Source organism: Pelecanus crispus, chromosome 11 (genome assembly GCF_030463565.1).
Source record: "Pelecanus crispus isolate bPelCri1 chromosome 11, bPelCri1.pri, whole genome shotgun sequence".
Lineage (NCBI taxonomy): Eukaryota > Metazoa > Chordata > Aves > Pelecaniformes > Pelecanidae > Pelecanus > Pelecanus crispus.
This window is the reverse complement of record NC_134653.1, coordinates 27,128,129-27,147,458: the sequence shown is the minus strand read 5'-3', so window position 1 is coordinate 27,147,458 and position 19,330 is coordinate 27,128,129. Positions and strand designations below refer to the sequence as shown.

Here is a 19,330-nt window from a genome sequence, read left to right as displayed (position 1 = left end):
TCTTGCTTTCTAACATACCAAATGCTAAAGACAAGGAATAAGAAATCACACAGCTCTTTCGTATTGTTAATCAACTCATTAGTTTAGACAGCATTTAGTATGCTAGACTGTAATTTAGGATGCTAAAAGATTTTGCTATTTATTTCATTAGGATTTAAATTTCCAAATTTCAGGACAAAAGAAGGCTCTCACATTCTAATGGTCATATTTTGATAATGCTGGAACAGGCTTGGACCTCTTAACATCCAGGAGACAAGCCTCTCCCATTCCTGCAGCAGACTAAAAATGTTAAAGGGCACATCAATGTGGGGAAGTAATTTTAAACAACACGTAAGTATATAATAAAAAAACTACAGTTGTGTTTTACAACCCCATGCTAAGAATAACGCTGAACAAAATTGCTAGTCCACTACTTAGAATTAATGTTTTATTCTCTTTTGTGAGTAATTGCTTTTAAATCACTTCAGGCAATCCTGTGATCTCAACCATACTGAACCACCCACTTCCCCCCAAAGAATCCAGATTTGCAGCTGATTCACCAAAGAAGGTGACATTACAGTATTTATTTATCACCATATGCATAATTCTATTTATCATGCTACTTTTCGCCCTATAAAACTAGAGAGATCTAGACCCTTTTTATGGTATGTTCCTGCCTTAAAATAATAGTTCTGAAAACAAAAAGGAAAACCCTGCCAGCTGGTAAGAATTTCAAACACTAACTTGCTTTCTCCGTATTCTCCTAGTTCTACTTCAACACATCCTAAGCATGTAAAAATGTTGTGTGTACACAGGCTGACGCACTGCTTACCTGCCAAAGCTCTTTCACAAACTAAGCTACAAAAAAAAAAAAAAAAAAATCAATTCAACAATCTCAGTGAATCCAAAGTACAGGAGGGACCAAGGCAACCAAACAGAAACATTTTAAAACTGAGAGGCCATTTTCACTTGCATTTAGTGTATTTAATCTAAATCTCACACACACATAAACATATCGCAATTTACCAAATCAACAAATGAGCCACACCATTGGAGGAAAAAGATCAGTGATTTAAGAAATACAAAGCTGCTAAAAATACTGACAATGATCAGCACTGGTATCCAGATTTTCTCTTCTTACAGAGCTGAAGGGGATTCAGTCACCAGGGAGGACTGGGAATATAGTGCCTCCATGGCACCACAACCTTTCTTACACCAATGTTGCAGAACAGCATCACCAGCAGATTCTGTGGATAAACAAAGGATTTGAGGAAGGCATTCAGAAGCTGTACATAAAATAAATTAACGTCATGACCCCTAACCAAAATCAGTATTCCAAGCTATGGTGAAGGACAAGACAAAACAACTCACAGCAAAAGGACAAGAGCAGAGTTAACACTGAAGGACAAGAGAAGTCTCTGATCTTCTGCTCCCTCTACACTGAGAAAAGCTCATGTTCTTCCGATTGAAATAGGGTGAAACTTTACAAACATATAGTTAATGGAAGTCTAACCTAATTCAGGAACATAACTTCTAAACAATCTGCTCTAAAATGTTGCAGGAAAAGGAATCCTTTCCAGAAAATACTTTTTAAAGTAGTAATTTTTCTTTCATGGATTTTCAAGATCAACAAACCAGAATCCATTCCTGTGTTTTATTTTAATCGGGCTGATCTGAATGACTTTGGCTTTGTAAAATCCAGTTTAAGAACTTTGATTATTATAATTGTTACTAAACATAATGAAAAACATCTCAACAGCTTCTCTATTTGCACTGAGAACTAACCTTTTACAGCACAAGCTGTTCAGAGGTTTTTTCCTGATGCTAGATCACATCTGACAATCCAGAGCACCCTTAACTCACGCTAGCAACATTGCAATGATATTCTCCCAGTGTACTGTCCTCTGAACAATGCTACACTTTCTAGCAGAACCATACTGAAAAAGATGGCCGAGTCCTAAATACAGTTATGTGAAACTACCAGATGATAATGGCAACCCCTGCTATGGACTCTAGCTGTTTATAGTGACATTCTGGAGAAGACTAGGAAAGAAAACCTAATGCAAAGCTGCTGAGCTCCCTTCAATCCTTGTACCTCAAGGCACTCACCTGCTCTATCCCTGCCATTAACTCAACGACCGTTTTGTTCAAACTGAATTTTTTTCGATTTTGTTCAACTGAAATTACTTTAAAAACAGGGGATGAGGAGAGAGCCTCTCTGCATGCTTTAGCAGAAAAGCGAGGTAAAACGGCCTCCACGCTGCAACCCCACGGCAGCGTTTCCCCCACCTCCTCACACGCTGCCCGCCCTGAGAGGCCGCGCCGCAGCTCAACCGCCCGCGGCGCTGCGGGCCCCGCGCTAGCAGCGGCCCGGCTTCCAATTCGCCAACTACGCCGTTGACGCTACTCTCTCACCGCAGCCACCGTCAAACGCGGTACTTACGCTCTTGACGCAGGGGCGAACTCAGTATGCGTGGCTGCGTAGTTTTTATTCACGGAGTGGGGCGTACGCAAAGAGCGAGTTGCTGTGACAACCAGAGCACGCGGGCGCGAAAGGCGGTGGCGTAGCTGGCAGGAGCTGCGGAGCGGGAACGGGCTGAGGCGGCGACATGTTGGTGGGACAGGGCGCCTTTGATTATTTAGTCTATTTCTTTTGTTTCGAAGAGAGAAGTGCGGTTGTTTAGCAGTTGTTTTAACTTTGCAGCTGTTTTTTATTGAGCGGTTTTCAGTGTTGGAGGTTGTATGCTTCTGTCAGCTGAGCCGTTTTCCTTACTGAGGCGGGGGGGTGGGTTGGAGTCAACCATCACCGATTCCTTCAAGCGTTAACGAATTCTGAGGGCGGGTTTAATCGAGACCCCTTTTAAAAGAATGCTTTTTTTTTTTTGAAAATGGCGTTTTGTTTGCTTTTGCTTTAATATTATTTTGAGCCCCTTCTCTGGTTCGGGACATTGCACTACTTCACTTTAACCCTTTGAAAAACATTCCCTCCCTCACATTGCAATTTTAAGCTTTCCCTCTTTTTTTTTTCTTCCCCCCACAGTGTTCAGTAGAGAATTAAACCAGATAAGACAATTCAGCTGATTAACAGACATTAATGCTGACGACCATGAACCATTTCAGCCTCTTCTTTCATAGCTTCCTAACAATGAATATGTGCTAAAATAGCTCTTCAGGGACACAGAACACTGCTTAAAGTCAGTTGTCTTTTTGGTACATTAACTGCCCAGTCACCAGGTACAGTCCTTTTGGAGTATTTTTAGCGATAAAGGAGAATCTTTCCCAGGAAAATTTGGGATGGCACATGCTCGTATCTCAGCCAAGCTCCCCCCTGATATAGATCCCACAAAAGCTCCTATTGCGTTTGGAAAGAGGGCCCTTCCTAAACTGAATGAGGAGTTACAGTCTCCTGAGCTGCTGACTCAGCAGCGGGCATTGATGACACTCTGCGATCTGGTCCATGACCCAGAAAATGTCTACCAGGCAATAGAAGTAGGTAAGTGATCTGTTGTCATAAGCTTTGACACAGTGGGGCGAAAAAAAGCCACTTTACTTTTGTATGCTACTTTTTTCTTGCAATATCTTTGATGACACAAAATGGCCATGAAGATCTTTTTGGGTTAATCTTTACTTGTTTTACCTTAAAAAGGTAAAGAATATTATAGTGCCATATACATGACAGTTATTTTAAGAGTATCCTCACTTTAGGATTTATCAATGGCTCACTATAGGTTTTATCAAGCCCTAAATACAAAAGCAGTGCAGAATCTTTTTTTCTTTTGCTTGTTTTGAATTCTAGTTAATTCCTAACATAGGCTAATTAAAAAAAAAAAAAAGTTTAATTAGTCCAAAATTAGAAACACCCCCCCACCACCCTTTTGCCACTTGGTTAAATTTCATTTGCTTGGAATCTTCTGTTATCCATGAACCTTTCAGAAAAAAACAAAGCAGTATATTTATTAATTTCTAATAACATAAAACTACTAAGTATATTTTATTTAGAAAGAGGAAAAGAAAAAAGCTTTTCGTTATCCTAGAGCAGGAAAAAAAGGCAAATCCCTTTTTTTTCCCCCTTCATTAGACATTTGCTACCATGTATGACATATGACAGTGGTACCTTCCTGGATTTTTCACGCTTGAGGTACTCAAAATACTCGTATCTCAGATCCCATAATAACAACAGGCAAAAGACTCTGAGGAACCTTTTAATTAAGAAGAAAATAATATTTAAATAAGGTTCACAAGTTCATTTGCAAAATCTGTGAAGTCATCTTTTGCCATTGATTCCTTCAGCAGTGGATAGCGTGGCACATCCAGATATAACTTTACTGGAGAGACAAAACATCAGAGCTTTTTTTACAGAACCCCTTCTCAGCAGTTTCTTAGTGATTGTAGAATGAGTCTATAACAAAAAAACCCTGGAACTTCACGAGAAATTAAGATACAAGAGAATATAACCAAATTTATCATACTTATCAAGATTATATCTGGCCGCCACTATTTTCAAAAGCTTTTATCCCAGCACTTGGAAGAATCGTAAGTTTGGATTTTGGAAAAAAAAAACCTACACAAGTTTATCTTTGCAATTTTTAGCAGTTTGTTGTGTATCTACAGAGCTCATTATGTAACACTGAAGAAGTCCTCTGTTTTGCCGCTGCTTTTTCCACCATTTACTTCCTTCATTTTTTTTTTCCTCATAAGAGATACCAATACTCATTGTCAAAGTTTATTAAATTATTGTTTGATTAACAGAAACTGCTGAAGCAATGTGAGATTGTTGTTTGGGGGTTTTGGGGTTTTTTTTGGTCAGTGCTATGTGTGTATACACATAATCATTAATGGTTCACCAAATTTATTTCTACCTGTGAAAAGCAATGCTGTGTGTTTTTACATAGCCCATGCTACACCTAAAGAAAGTTTAAAAAAATGTAGGCGTCAATCCTGCAAACACATGCTTTTCTAAAAACATCAATAGCTCCACTGACTTGAGTTATTTTTAGTTATGTCACTTCATAAATATTTGCAAGATTAGGATTTAACTTGACACAGAAGTCAGCAGCTTGTTTGTAGCGTGGCATTTTTGGCAGTGGGCCTTGAAACTTGAAGGTTTCTTCCCTGCTTGAGATATGACAATGAGAGTTTCACCATCAGGACAAGATGAAAGTTCTGATTCTTTGCACTTCAAATTGTGAGATAACAATGAGTATTGCTATTTTAAATTAATGTTGAAGGTAGGAAATATTAAAATGAACCGTTGTGTCTCATAGGATTCTTGGATAACCTGAAGACTTTGCTGCTACATCATGACAGTACTGTCCGACAAAAAACAACACAAATCCTCTATATAATGGCTATGCATAATGTTGGCAGGTAGGTGTAATTCCAGAGTTTACTGAATGGTATGGGAAGCAATGAAGACATTTCAGTGAGAAATAAGAACAGAATTTCTACGTTTTGGCAAGATAGGTGCAATGTAAATAAGAGTAGTTAAGATTAAGCATCTTGCAAATATATATGTTTTATTATGCTTAGTTAAATCTGTCCTCCAATGTTGTTTGTAGGCAAGGGTTGATCCAAAATGGAGTAATTTCTGCCCTCACTGAGCTCTTGGATGATCCAGTAGATACCTGTCGGAGGAACACACATCAGGTTTTTGAAACGGTGGCAAAATTACCCGAAGGTAGGGATTTTTTCAGTAGTTAAGTATTCAGATAGGCAGAGCAGATAGGTGAATTTACCTGATTCCCTATGTAATATCTTCCAGATTCATTTTGTTCCATTTTCTTTGAAAATCATATTTAAAACCAGCATCTTTTCTATTTTTGCTCCTCTTAATTTTCTTTAGTTTTCCTATGAGAATTTATTCTTTGGGTTCTATCAGAAAACTTTTAAAAGTGTGACTGTCATCTTTTCTATTGGTGGAGACAACTATGTTTTCTAGAGCTGTTTTTGCACTTCTAAAAATTCACAAATTGTGTAATAATAGTGAGAATACCTGGCCAAAATATAGAAAATCCTTTAACAAGTGAAATGCCCTGTGTTAACATAATACATTTGTGAATTCCCCTGTCTGTGTACTGGGGGGGCTGATCCTGCTAGATCGGTTAATTTTCTTAGGTCTTATGCAAATTAAGGCTACCTGCTCAAGATAAAGGTTGTGTGGACTGCACGCTTGAATTTGAGTTTCAGAATCTTGCATCAAAAATTCACTTTGTCTTCTTCTGTTCAAAGTGATGATCAGCTGTTCATCATGGTGCACTAATTTCACAGCACACAGGGTTTGTAGAAAGTTTTTCTCATGTTAGGAGGTACAAATCTTGGGAAATTTGTTTTATGCCTTCCCTGCTCCTTGCAAGCACGGGTGTAGGAGGACACAAATGAGCAAGTAAAGGCACCATCCATTGCACCATGTATTCTACAAATAATCTATTAATGTGTCTCTGACCTCAGGCTCATAAGCACTGTTTCTTAAATGTATGCTTTGACATTGCCTTCAGGTGGTGAATTAAAAAAAAAAAAAAACAGACCTGTGAGTGATGCAAGGAACAATGAAGAAGTTTGGTTTTTCTGATATTTTATTCACATATTGTTTGCCCTTAGGTAAAATTGTTAAATGGACTTAGTAAGATACGAGGTTAAAAACATGATAAATTACACCTAACTTCAGATGTCAAACTGAGCTAGTCATCCTACACTCCCTGTACAGCAGGAGAAAAAACCCAGCATCTCCAGGGGCAAAAAGTCTGACATATCATAAGTGCTTAGTTTAGGACGAGATGAGTTCTGCTCTGGTGATGTCCATTTATGTCCAGTGAGATAAACAGAAGCTGGGTAGATTACATCAGCCAGGTATCTAGCATTTAATTGCTTCAGTCTAGAGGAATCCAAGCTGAGAATTTGTCTTTGACTTGCCAGAAGAATAGGTCGTTGTACCTTTTACATGCTTTCTTTATATTTATTACATATATTTGTAGTTTTCTAAATCTTTTATACACTAAGGGAATTTATGCTGATTTATTACTTTTATTTCCAGATTCTATGATTATAATTCTAATAGTTTTCTAATCTGAACATTAGTCTTAAACTTTACTCTTCCAGTTGATGAAAATTATGATTTTAAAATTAAAATTTCAGTAGATAGAAATTATCAGTTAAAAAGCCATACTACTTAAATTCATGGGAAAGTATCTCATCTGAGGAGTTCTGTTACATTACTGGTGCTTAAAAAGAAGAATTAAATGAATGCGTAAAGCCTTGCTGAGTGAGTGTACATGAATTCTAAAAATAAAAAGATGTATTTTTACATGCATACAACCCTTTTTAAAGTCCTAAATAATTGAATCCCTATGAAGGATATTAATATGGTGGGCTACGCAACTTTGTGAATATCACTATAGAAAACCAGATTTTTCTGTTAATTTAATTTCACTAACTATTTTACAGATTTTCAAATTAAATGAGACAGGGACTTAGCTTAAGTAAATTTTGACCTGTCTGACTGCCTTTAAAGAATTCTTTCCCTTACCTGTGTAGACAGATAGATATCATCCTGTGAATGTGTGGCTCATAATAGAAACTTATGGGAGAAGAAAACTTAACAGAAGTGAATAAATGTTGCCAAATTTTTGCAGATCACTATTAATCATTAACCATTGATCCATACTGGCTAAGGCCACCTCCTTCTTAGCCCTTTTGGAACTGCATAATTCAGTAATAAGCCTTGCTGTTCAGTCCCTGCTATACTGAACTGTATTATTAACTCTAACCTTCAGATGTGGCTCTATCTCTAGGAGGCTAAAGCAAGCGCTTACCACTTGTCTCCTTTTGCTGGTGGAATTTTCAGACATGTGCATGATGCACAACTTAAGTTGACTGGAAAGGTTTCTGTTTAAACAGAAACAGGTGGCTGCTGTACATACCATTTTAGATGTGAATTTGAGACTTACAGATGTAAACTTCAACTAGTATTACATGTAAACACCTGCCTGCTTCTAGGTTGTGTCTCCCAAAATGCAAAGCATTTACTAAGTAGGTTGGAAGTTTAGCTATGTAAGCAGAAAACATTCACTGGAGGATGAATAAAAGTTCTGTGGGGGGAAAAAAGCAATTTTTAAAAAGCTATCCATGTGGCCCTGAGAGAAAGTGAGGGCTTTTTTTTTTTTTTTTTTTTCAGTGTTTGCAGTTAGACACTTTCTAAAAAGCAGGGACTAAACCCAAGGGTTATATAGAAAGCGTTTTATTAGAACTGTCATTTCTATTTAGAGACTTACTGTAGCAGTAAGCAACACTAGCTCCTGGTGGTGCCAAAACATAAAGCATTGCTTATAAAAAATTCCACATAAATCAAAATACATTGCCCAAACCAAAGGATATGTAATGGTACACCATACTGCCACTCAGGTCTACTCCCATTGTTCCATCTTTGTCCCTGCAGGCATCTGAATATATCATATTAGGTCAGGAGCCATTGATGGGAACTATAAAACCAGTTTGGTGATAATCAGGAAATGTGAGATTGTACTATACAAGGAGAAATCAAGTTGCCTGCTGGAGTGGAAGGATTATCCAACACCTGCTGAGCTGAGAACTCCCCAAAAGCTGAGAGCCAGCTGCAGCAGTGTCTCTCCTCAAAACCTTGCCTTTGATTGAAGGCAAAGGATTCACAGCAGCTCTGAAGTGAGCAGAAGCCTCTGCCAGACAAAGACCAGCTTCTGAATCATGTTACAGTCCCAACTTAGTGAAAGTTGCCCATGTTTACAAGAAAGGCTACAATTCTGAGTGGTAGTTGCTTTTCAGTGAGGCTTCTCTTGAGCTAAGACTGATACCAGTTTCTTCATTTTACCTTTCCCCCCCTCAGGGACTAGTGGCATGTAAGGATCAGGTTTTCCAGATCAAATTAACATCAAGACTTGTTTCAGGGAATGGTTCTGGAGTTTTGTCTCCAAAAAGTGGAAAAGGGTAATTAGTAGTATGAAAAGAGGGCATTTAAATAATTGTACAATTAGTTATTTGGTTAATTCTGTGCATCAGTGCCTTCACTGCAACTTCTTTTTAAATGTAAGTAAGGAGAATTCACTTTATTAGAAACCTGATATTTATGTCTGTTTTGAATAAACTTTTTTCTGTTCATTAACTCTCAACATTTAGTGTAATCCTAATATATTTGCAGTGATCATGCTCTGTATGCATGTAGGCCAACTTTTTCCCTATTTCCCCCCCCCCCCTTCTATTTATAAGAAATTAAAAATTAATGTAGAGGAACTGTTTACATCTGTGAAGCAAGCAGAATTTAATCTTTATCTTCTGATCTGATGTTCAAATCTCTCAGAGAGCATGATGTGTCTAGCAGTCTCTTTATAGCTTGCTTGAGTCATACCTTTCTAGGTGAAATTCTCTTCCAAAGCTTAATTTCTTCAGCTATGAAATGATGCCAAATTTTGACCATTTCATCTGTCAATGTTTGTGCTATTAAAAGCCTCCAAGACTTGTTCAGGATAGAAGTCCTTGACTAGAATAAGTTAGTCTTGCATAGTTTTCTACAGACCAGATTTACATACAATGTCCTTTGACAGTATGCAGGGGGGGAGAGGGGAGGGAATAGAAAAAACCTGTGATCCTCAGCCTGTTGGGTACGTACAGTCTAGAAGATCAGTGGTGTAGAAGCTGAGCTAGCATGTTGTCTGTGAAAGCATCTCTGAGTAATTACCCTTGGAAAAAGGTGTTTTTCTGAGCCATGTATTCTTTTTATTTAGATAAAAATATAACATATATATATATATAAAAATATACATGCCTGCATTTAAGGGTTGGAAGATAACTCCTTGAGCAGAATTGTGTTACTGTAGAATGGATTCACATACAGATGGCTACTTACAAGAAAAACAGAAAGGTGCTAAAACTGTTTTCTTTGCTATGAGACAATTTGGGGAATTATCAGGGAGAACAGCAAGTATTTTCCAATACGTAGTAAGAGTCACAAGGCCTGACATAATTCAGTTGACATATTACAGATACAGAAATAGTCTCTGCCTGGTAATTCAGCCTTCTTCAGCTAGCCAAGAAACTGTGTGTCTTCCTCTCTGCATTTACTTCTACACCTCACATTCAGATAATGAGATAGGATGTACCTTGCATCAGCTGGAAGTCATTAACTGATACACTTCCACAGCTAGACTTCTGATGTTTTCTAGAGCTGAGGTAATTTACAGGGCCAGTAACGCAATATGCTCCACACTAGACAAAAAGGAACATAAGCTGTACATGCGTTTGGCATGAAGCGTAGTTTTTGTTAATTGGGAAGTGGTCAGTGACTCCAGTTAGCTCTATACCAGGCCACCTGGTCTTTCTCCAAACAGGAGTAATTTAGGAAAATATGGTTATTTTAAGCAAATCCACTTGCAGACTGTTTTTGATTCCTTAATTTAAGGATGTATACCAGCATCCTCCAGGAACAGTGGGATCATTAAAAACCAAAAGGTGGGAAAATCCACAGAGATTGGGAGAACACTGAGGAGTAACATTTCCAGAAGAAACAACAACTTAGTGGCAAGAATTAATGGGCAGAAGAAAGAAAAAATTTAGATAGATATATGTATTCAACAGAGGAGAGAAGAGGGAGAAGAACCAGCAGCAGGAGAAAACTAGGAACACTGGAAAAATGAATAGCAAAACTTCCACTCTTTGTGAAAACAACTACTGGAGAACCAGCAGCAGGAGAAAACTAGGAACACTGGAAAAATTAATAGCAAAACTTCCACTCTTTGTGAAGACAACTAATGGACACACAATACTTAACAATGTTAGTGAAAGGGTGTTATGCAATGATAAATGACCTGGACAATAACAACTGCAAAAATAGTTCTAGGAAAAAAATCTTTCAGTAGGATATGGTTAATACTGGAAAAGTTTAATAATTCTTACCCATTATCTGTCCTGTCTTTTATGGGTACTTAATCCTTTTAGACAAAGATTGAGGTGGATTGGATGGGGCAATGGATTTTTAAGCTTGCCAGAACCTCTATTTGGGAAGAATCCAACAGATAATATTTCTCCTACTTTACTGACCCTCAGTGTCTCCACTGTTCCACCCTTGGAAAATCATAACCAATTGGATCTGTGGATAAGGACTGTTTAAAGATACCTTTTTCCCTTTGAAACTTGCTTTGCTGTATGGAGTGCAAATGATAAAAGGACAGATGGTGTTCTTATTGCAGCAGATGGAACATCTCTTCTGTGAATGTCATTGTTGCCCAGGTGAAATGAAATCCCAGCTGTATTAATGCAGTTCTTTCAGGTGGCAGTGCGCTGCATCACTGATAAACCTGAGAACTGAGAAAATAGATGCAAATTTAATTGCATAGTTTATCTGGGTGGACAACTAAGAGTCAAGGGATTTCATTTCAGCACCTGTCTTTGGCCTGGACTTTTTAGTTTTAACTTCCCTGTGCCTCAGTTTTCTTACACAATCAGAAGATACAATTACTTTACTTCCGTGTAAACCAGAATTTATTTTAACATCTTGAATTCTTCAGATAGAAAACAGTAACCATGAGTTACTCAGCATACTAAGATCAAAAACATCATAGGAATTAAATGATTAGAGACTTAATAGCAAGGAACTGCTATTCAGAGAACACGATTATGTGAATGGATCATTTAAACTTAATTATTTACTGCTTTATTCCTCCCCATGCCTATGCTTTTCTTAAGCTAAGTAGGAACACATGGCAGTGCTTCAGTTTCTTTTCTCTTTCCCAAGATAGCCTTCATTCAATGAGAAATGTAACTGACTCCTTTTCTTTAGAAATACCCTTAGGCCTTTGTTAAAATATCCTAGGTTCTCCACTTCTATTGTCAGTTGCCTGTAATATTTAAGTTGGAAGGATCTTCTTAGTTGAATAAAGATTTATTTTTTAATATAAAATGTCTCTTACCCTCCCCATAATGGACTACACTTTTGTTTCTAGTTTTCCTGCCCAGCTTTCTTACCTTGAAGCTATGCTCTAAAGAATGCCAGCGTTTTCTTGTCACTTCTTTCACTAGTCTGAAATGGCACAGTAATACGCCAGCTAGAGGTGAGAGAAGCATACCATCTAATAGTCCATTCACTGGAAAAGGAAACCCTGACTCATTTTGTACCTTTTTCATGATTCAGCTGGCTAATAATAGGATATTATGCTATAGAAAGCAATTTAGCCTAGAAATAACTGTGCAATTTCTCAAGTAAATGATAGCACTTTAATGGTAAACAAAGTTTAGAGGATCCTGTGCTAGCTCTATGGAATGTACTAGCAATTACCATATACAGCTTTTAGTAAACTCACCAAGTCGAGCAGCTTGACTGCAAATATCACAAGCAGGCAAGAGCATCTTCTCATTACAAGATCTAAATACTCCCTGTGTGGTGTGACAAACCTTTTATACCTTCAACAAGCAGCCTCATTGGCCCTTTTGCCTCTATCCTTCAGGTGTAACAATTGACAGGGCATGTTTAAAGGGGCTCTGTGTCTTCAGTACAGGGATAAAATACCTCATTCAAAATTAGACAGATTTTTCTCCTTTATTGATTATGTCTGGACTGAAGAGCTTTGAAAGTCTCAACCCATGACTTGAGCCTGAGAGAAGATTTTTGGTTACAGTTGCATTCTCTAGCAAGGTTGAAAATGATTATTGGTTGAACCGCTGCCTTCAAGAGTATTGTAGTTCTCTTGGCAGTTCCAGCTCATCATTAGCTTAAGTCTCCAGGTCACTTAGAAAAATCCTAGCTTTAATTTAGATATCCTCTAACAGGTCGAAAGAAGGATTCTTAAACATAAGGTAAGAAAGATTAGGACTTTTTGATGCATTTTGTAAAAATGCTGAGAAGCCAACAAAAGAATGAAACTATCCAAGCACTATTAAATATTTTCAGCTGATCTCAGAAACAGCTAATGGGGTGAAGGGTTCTAAGTCAAATTCTTTTTAAACTCCAGGGATATCATTTATCTAGCATCCTCTAACAAGTGATCTTTATGAGTTTATGCTGTTTGTACAAGAGTTGCACCTTTTCTTAATGGACAGCCAGACTTTCAAAGATTTCAGTTAGAGGATTTTCTGGATGGAATTTTCAAGAAAATTTCAATGAGAAACCATCAATAATACTTATACTGATAGATCACCTTGTATGGTCACTTTTAAAAAATATTTAGATTTTTCTTAAAGCCTACTTTTTCACAAGCATGAGCCAGACAGAATTTCGTATTGATTTTGGAGACTTGCTGAGAGCTCAGTAGTACAAAAATGTGAACATATTTTTCAGGTTTTTTTCAATCATTAAATATGGGTTTAGGAGACCAACTTCAGGCGCTATTCAAAAATTTATATATGTGCTTATACCTAGACATGTATTTCTAAGCATAGACATCTGTGCAAAGTACCCGCTTGTGTAACACAATATGCAGGTAGGCTTGTTATGCATCTTGCAGATACCATGGAAGTTTCTTTCCTAATATTTCCTATAGATCTTGATTTATAACTTCTTTCCTAAAATTGCTACTAACCATCTCCCCCAAAAATATAACAATAACATGTATTCAGAATTTGTAAAGATATTAAATGGGAACACATCCCTTAAATCTTACTGAGTTGCTCAAATGTAATTGCTTAAGATGGAAATTGCTGAGTGTTGGTGAATAAACTGAGGAAAAAGATCAATCAGAAGAAATAAAAAAACCTCAGCAGTCTGTCATAAAGGAAGGAAAACTTTACAAACATTATCCAGTTAAGGAACTGTCATAACACTAATTAATGAACACACTATGGACACGTTCAGTATCATTTGAATTATTTATTTTTTTCAAGTGGACAGTTTAAATGTTGATGTTATTAACCATTTTGTTTTAAATTTCTTAGAGCCCTTGGCTGAGATTTCTTGCACTCATCATTGTACATAGGGGGAACAAAAGTAGAAGGTTATTTTCCAGTGTGCATGTGTGTCTGTGTCTCTGTGTACGTATGTGCTTTACAATTATCAAACATATATTTACACACCAACTTTACACTGAAGTCTTTAAGAAGTCTTTTCTATGGCAGGGGAAAGAATCAACTGACCAAAGACTTAGGTCTATATGATCCATTCGAGATTTTCCAGTATAGTCCCACAGAGCTTCTTATGCATTCAAACTTTTGCCGGAATGTTACTCCATCCAGTAGTGTTTCTTTATGAGATGAAACCTGGAGCTGAGGAATGCACCTCTTCAGTTTCCTTAACTTCACTAAACTGTAAATAATTTAAATTATTAAATTGAAATATCAAGACATTTAGTTATTGTTCATATCGCTCATCTTTAACCTTCTAATAAGACATCACATTTTTAAAATAATTAAAAAAAACAACAAAAAAAGACTTTGGAGGCTATATACTACACAATCTCCATGGCTCCTGCTTCTTGGGAAATTTGTTACAATATTACAATTCCCAGAATATATTTGGAGCAGTGGAACAGAATTGTCCGTTGGCAACTTTCACATTCAGCAATCCAGACACTACAACAATAATTTAAAAAATTACCGTGTGATTTATTTTTTTTATCTGTATTAAAAAAGAAACACTAACCTACTTCTTAAATATAGTTTGTTTTTTGTGAAACACCACAAGATTTGGCAAAAAAAGATGTAAAAGAAGACTGTTTTGATGTATAAAACTCCTTACCAATAGAAGAAACACTGACCTTAATTTGGCCTATAGATTCATTTCATGTAGTTTTGCTGCATATTTGAAGCCTTGAAGAGCAGAAAGAGCTGCTAGTCAGTTTGTAAATCACAGAACAGTTGCGCACCAACAATTCCTTTAATAGGCAAGGTGTCCATGATAAACAGTAAAGTAAAGCAGAAGTGTGTACATAGTATATGCTGTGAGTCATGTGCGTGTGCATACGTGATGTATGTATATATACTGTTTGGCTGTGTGTACCGATATTGTGGGTGCATGCCCATTCTCTACAACTTTAAATAGTATTTTGCTTAAACTCTCCTGTTCTGTAGCTCCTAGTTTGAACTAGCTTTTCTCCCCAACACAACCATTCTGCTCCACACCCTGCAAACAGTTTATCTGTCACTCACCAGCTTTGTATCTTCATGTCAATAAAATTTTAGGACAACTGGATGAAGAATTATTTCTTACATAGAACATGATAACACTCCCACTGTAGGAAATGGAATGAAACAAGTGGAATAAAAGTGCAGTGACTGTGGTGAAAACATCTCCACAGAGTTAGGCCTCAATCTCTTTTTTTGTTTTTGTTTGGGGTTTTTGAGTTGTTGGGGTTTTTCACTGGGGGGGGTGTGGTTTTTTGGAGAGGAGGTTTTCACTCTCCAGAACATGTATCTGTGAAAAATGATGTAGTGGGTTAAGGGGGCATAAGAGGAACTGTGTACATACGTCAGATTTCCCCTTCTCTCTCCTTGGGCTACTAAGCATTGCCCCATTTTTTTTCCACTAGAAGTGGAAGTGGTTAGCCCCTTTTTAATGACTTCAGGAAAACAGATTAAGCCCAAGGATTTTTAGCAGAGGCCAATATACTTGAGATTGTTCTGAATGATGACATCTGTCACTGCATCAAAGACAAACTGGATGTTACTGGTATCAGTGGCGCAGGTGAAGTGTGAGTAGATCTCCTTGGTCTCCTTGTTGCGATTCAAGTCCTCAAACTGGCGTTGGATGTAGACTGCTGCCTCCTCATAAGTGTTTTGGCCTTTGTATTCAGGAAAGCAGACTGTTAAGGGGATGCGTCGGATTTTTTCTGCCAGCAGATCTTTCTTATTCAAAAAAAGGATGAGGGAAGTGTTGATAAACCAATTGTTGTTGCAGATGGAATCAAAGAGACGCAAACTTTCTGCCATTCGACTCTGTAGGAGAGGAAACAACAGGATCAACAATAGTGTTTCAGCATAACTGTGGAAAGCATACAAAATACATTATTATGCCTATCAATGAGCAAAATCTGCTTTTAGAAACAACTTTTGTTTTATTTGGTGACTGTCCATCTTACGTGGCCGTGAAATTTCAGGGATCTTAATCACTTATTTTGATACAATACATTTCACCACAGACTACCTCTTCATTTATTTTTTTAAATGTTTGGCAACTATAGAGGAAAGTCTAAAACTGAAGATTTAGAAACAATAGGCATAACTTGGGAAAACATGGTTGTATTCAAACTTAGGTTAGCACTATAAATAAATTCTTTAAATAAAAGGGATGAGTAATTTCTAAGGATTTCACACTACAGAAACATTCTGCTGTTAAAGTTTTTTAAAAAGATGGAACTACTACAGCACAATTGTAACACTGCATCATTACATGTGTAGTTTAGCACACCATCCATACTCAGAATTTTTTCATTGCCTTACTTCTCCCCACTGTATAATGGTAATCTTGAAAGAATACACAAGAACCACATTCTACTATGGTGGGACAACTTGTATGTTTATAGGTGAAAGCTGAGTTTACCAAGATGTGTTTAATATCTTTCTGTCTGCTGCCCTGAGTAGGCAAACTCCATTTATGAACAATTTAGGATGACCACCACAATTATATATTTGGAAATGACAATCCAATGCTTCTATAAACTGAAAGCAGAAAGGTTTATTGGAAAGCAACGGCTGTCTTTAATTTTCCTGATGTGTTGCTGGTTCAACACACACACTCATGATGCGGCTGGAGCTGTCCATGGTACCAAGTGCTCTTGAAAGGCTGTTTATTGGTCGATTTACACCTATAAACAGGTGTAATGTTTTGAATAGAAAATATTCTAGATTATTAAAATAAATATCACTCCAGTATTGTTAACAGCAGATACAAAAAATGTCTTAATCAGGTATTTTTGCTAAGGTCAATGTTTTCCAGCATGTTACAACTTAGATCTTTATTTCTGTTAGGTTTCATTGGTGCCTCAGCATTATCATTATCTGACTAACTTTAGTCAGATATATGTCTAACATGAAAAATTTTTAAGTTATGCACTTATATTTTCTATTTAAAGGAAAACATCTCTTTTAACCAAGTTGTCCTATTTGTATTTAGAGAATATTGATAAGCATGGCATTTTACAATTAAGCAACAGGGTTTCATTCCAATCTTTTTCAATTCCCTGCAATAATTTTTATTAATAAAGCTATAATTCTTGGATAAGTAGACCTTTATTCTGTCCCAGTTCAGCTGTGTTCATGTACTGCTGAAAGTAGGAAAAGGATATATAATTGAAAATTTGGAATCAGTTTTTTCTGTACAGAAAACGTATTAGGAAAAAAGTGTAGAAACAAATATTCACAAAACATGGTACATTTTTAAAAAATTGAAATTATATAGATTCTGACGATTTCATAGGCACTAAGACAGACGTAATGTAGGCTGAAAATTGGAATTCTTGCAGGGATGTCTGTTTAATTTCTTTAATTTTTTTTAAATTTTAACTAGAAAAGTCTTTTAGCTGTGTACCAGTTACTCTCTGTTGAAAATGAACATCAACTAATTTTTGGTGATAATGCTGTTTGCTATTTTGACATATAGCAATATAGCATTTGCTATATTGACAAACTGACCGTGGGCCAGTTTCATATCAGATTCCAAAGCTCTTTCATCATTCCCATCTAATCCTCTTCAGACACCCCAAAACAATTTTTGCATTTTTTGAGCATCTTTAAAATCTCAGAACGTTGTAAGGCATATCTCCTTCTTGTAGACCTGTTCCAATGCATAGCTCTCAAAATAATTTCAAGTAGGTAAACCAATGTGATGTTAGTCACAGCATGAAATTCAGTATTCCTACTCACATGTCCAGATGAATTGACTTGTATGGGAAACATTTCTGTAAAGCTTTTAGCTCTTACCCAAATGACAGGCCTACAGTTAATAATTAGCCTACAGCTAAAATATTAGCTATTGTTCCTTCTCACTTTTTTTTTTTTGTTTGTTTAGGCTTTATACTGCTGAAAACATTGTTGTGAGGAATCGTGGTTTATTCCTGTTTTATCTTCAACAGTCCTTCCCTCTGTTTTGAGATAACACCAAGATTTATTGCACCCTGGTCACAAGATGCAGAGAATCCTTGTACAGTCAAGCTCTGTAAAGTCTGCTTGCTGATAAACCATGGATAAAATATAAAGAAAGCTTTTCATATACAGCAATATAGATGATAATCTTAACTTCCTTAAAAAGAATAAACAAGCTAAATACCTATGGAAGTTTTTTCCATGTCAGGTTTCCATAGAGAGATGCATATATTCAGATGATTATTCTTTAAACTGATCTCTACAAAAGCTGTACAAAAACTGTTTGGATCACTGTTTCTTGTATTTGTGGAGTCTGGGGTTTTTTTAACTCAATGTATCTTTCATCCTTTTTTTTTCCCCTGCAGACAAAGTGAATTGCAATACTGTCCTGCTAAATTAAGAAAATAAATCCTGTTCTCTTTACAGTATCTCTTACTTTAGGTATTCTCAGATCAGGAGATTGCATAAGATTTAATATAATTTCTTCAACTTAGTCCATATAGCAAACTGAATTAAGAGTAGGCATTATTGATCAGCATAGGGCATGATGAAAGGGAGGGGTATTGTGAATGATGGGCATCATTAGTGATATACCAGGATACAGTTCCAAGTCCTCCCAGTCTGTTGTCTTTGGTCTCACTTTCTATCACAGTCACATAGTGGAGAGTTTCATAATATGTACAGATCATTAACTTAGTGACTTCAGAGGAGTCATCAGAGGAAGAGCAACTTTCTGCTTGTAAACTTTTTATATAGTGGCATGCCTTGCCATCTGAAAGTAAGAGCAGCTGATTTGATATTTTTTATTTAAATAAGAGGAAAATAATACTGAAAATGTCTAGTGAAACTTCTGGAGATTACTGATACCTGATTTCCCAGTACTTCTAAGAGGTATAATGAATCAATTCATAGAGAACTTACATTTTTTCAAAGAAGCATAGTTTCCTGAAGAAAGCCTGGAATCAACTCAAGCCTATCAGTTTTAGTATGGTCAAAAGTATTTTGGATTGGCAGAAACAGAAGTCTGTAAGGTTCCTCAAGGGATCATAGATACCATATGTCATTCCTAAACGTATTTTTAAACTAGTCTTAAAGTCCTTTTCACAGACCCTCTCCATTCCCACCTGTTGACTGATCTTTCAACAAACAAAAATACATTAATCAAAAGCTACTAATTAGTAGACACTGATCAAGATTATTTTCTTCAAGAAGATGTATAGCTACCTAGTATCAACAGACAAGGAAAAGGCTGAGGTACTCAACAACTTTTTTGCCTCAGTCTTCACTGGCAACCTCTCTCCTCACCCCTCCCAAGTCGACGGAC

The 19,330-nt window shown here is 36.7% G+C and overlaps 2 protein-coding genes across 2 annotated transcripts in view; one reads left to right on the top strand and one right to left on the bottom strand.

Annotated features, from left to right (window-relative positions):
• The first annotated feature begins 3,273 nt into the window (after nucleotides 1-3,273).
• Nucleotides 3,274-19,330, top strand: part of RSPH14 (radial spoke head 14 homolog) — a 109,654-nt gene continuing 93,597 nt past the window's right edge. Inside the window, exons 1-3 of the mRNA XM_075718283.1 lie at nucleotides 3,274-3,472; nucleotides 5,244-5,346; nucleotides 5,538-5,656. Coding sequence (XP_075574398.1) covers nucleotides 3,274-3,472; nucleotides 5,244-5,346; nucleotides 5,538-5,656 — 421 coding nt within the window. The remainder of the gene's footprint in view (nucleotides 3,473-5,243; nucleotides 5,347-5,537; nucleotides 5,657-19,330) is intronic.
• GNAZ (G protein subunit alpha z) overlaps nucleotides 15,517-19,330 on the bottom strand; it is a 50,265-nt gene continuing 46,451 nt past the window's right edge. Inside the window, exon 2 of the mRNA XM_009491544.2 lies at nucleotides 15,517-15,861. Coding sequence (XP_009489819.1) covers nucleotides 15,517-15,861 — 345 coding nt within the window. The remainder of the gene's footprint in view (nucleotides 15,862-19,330) is intronic.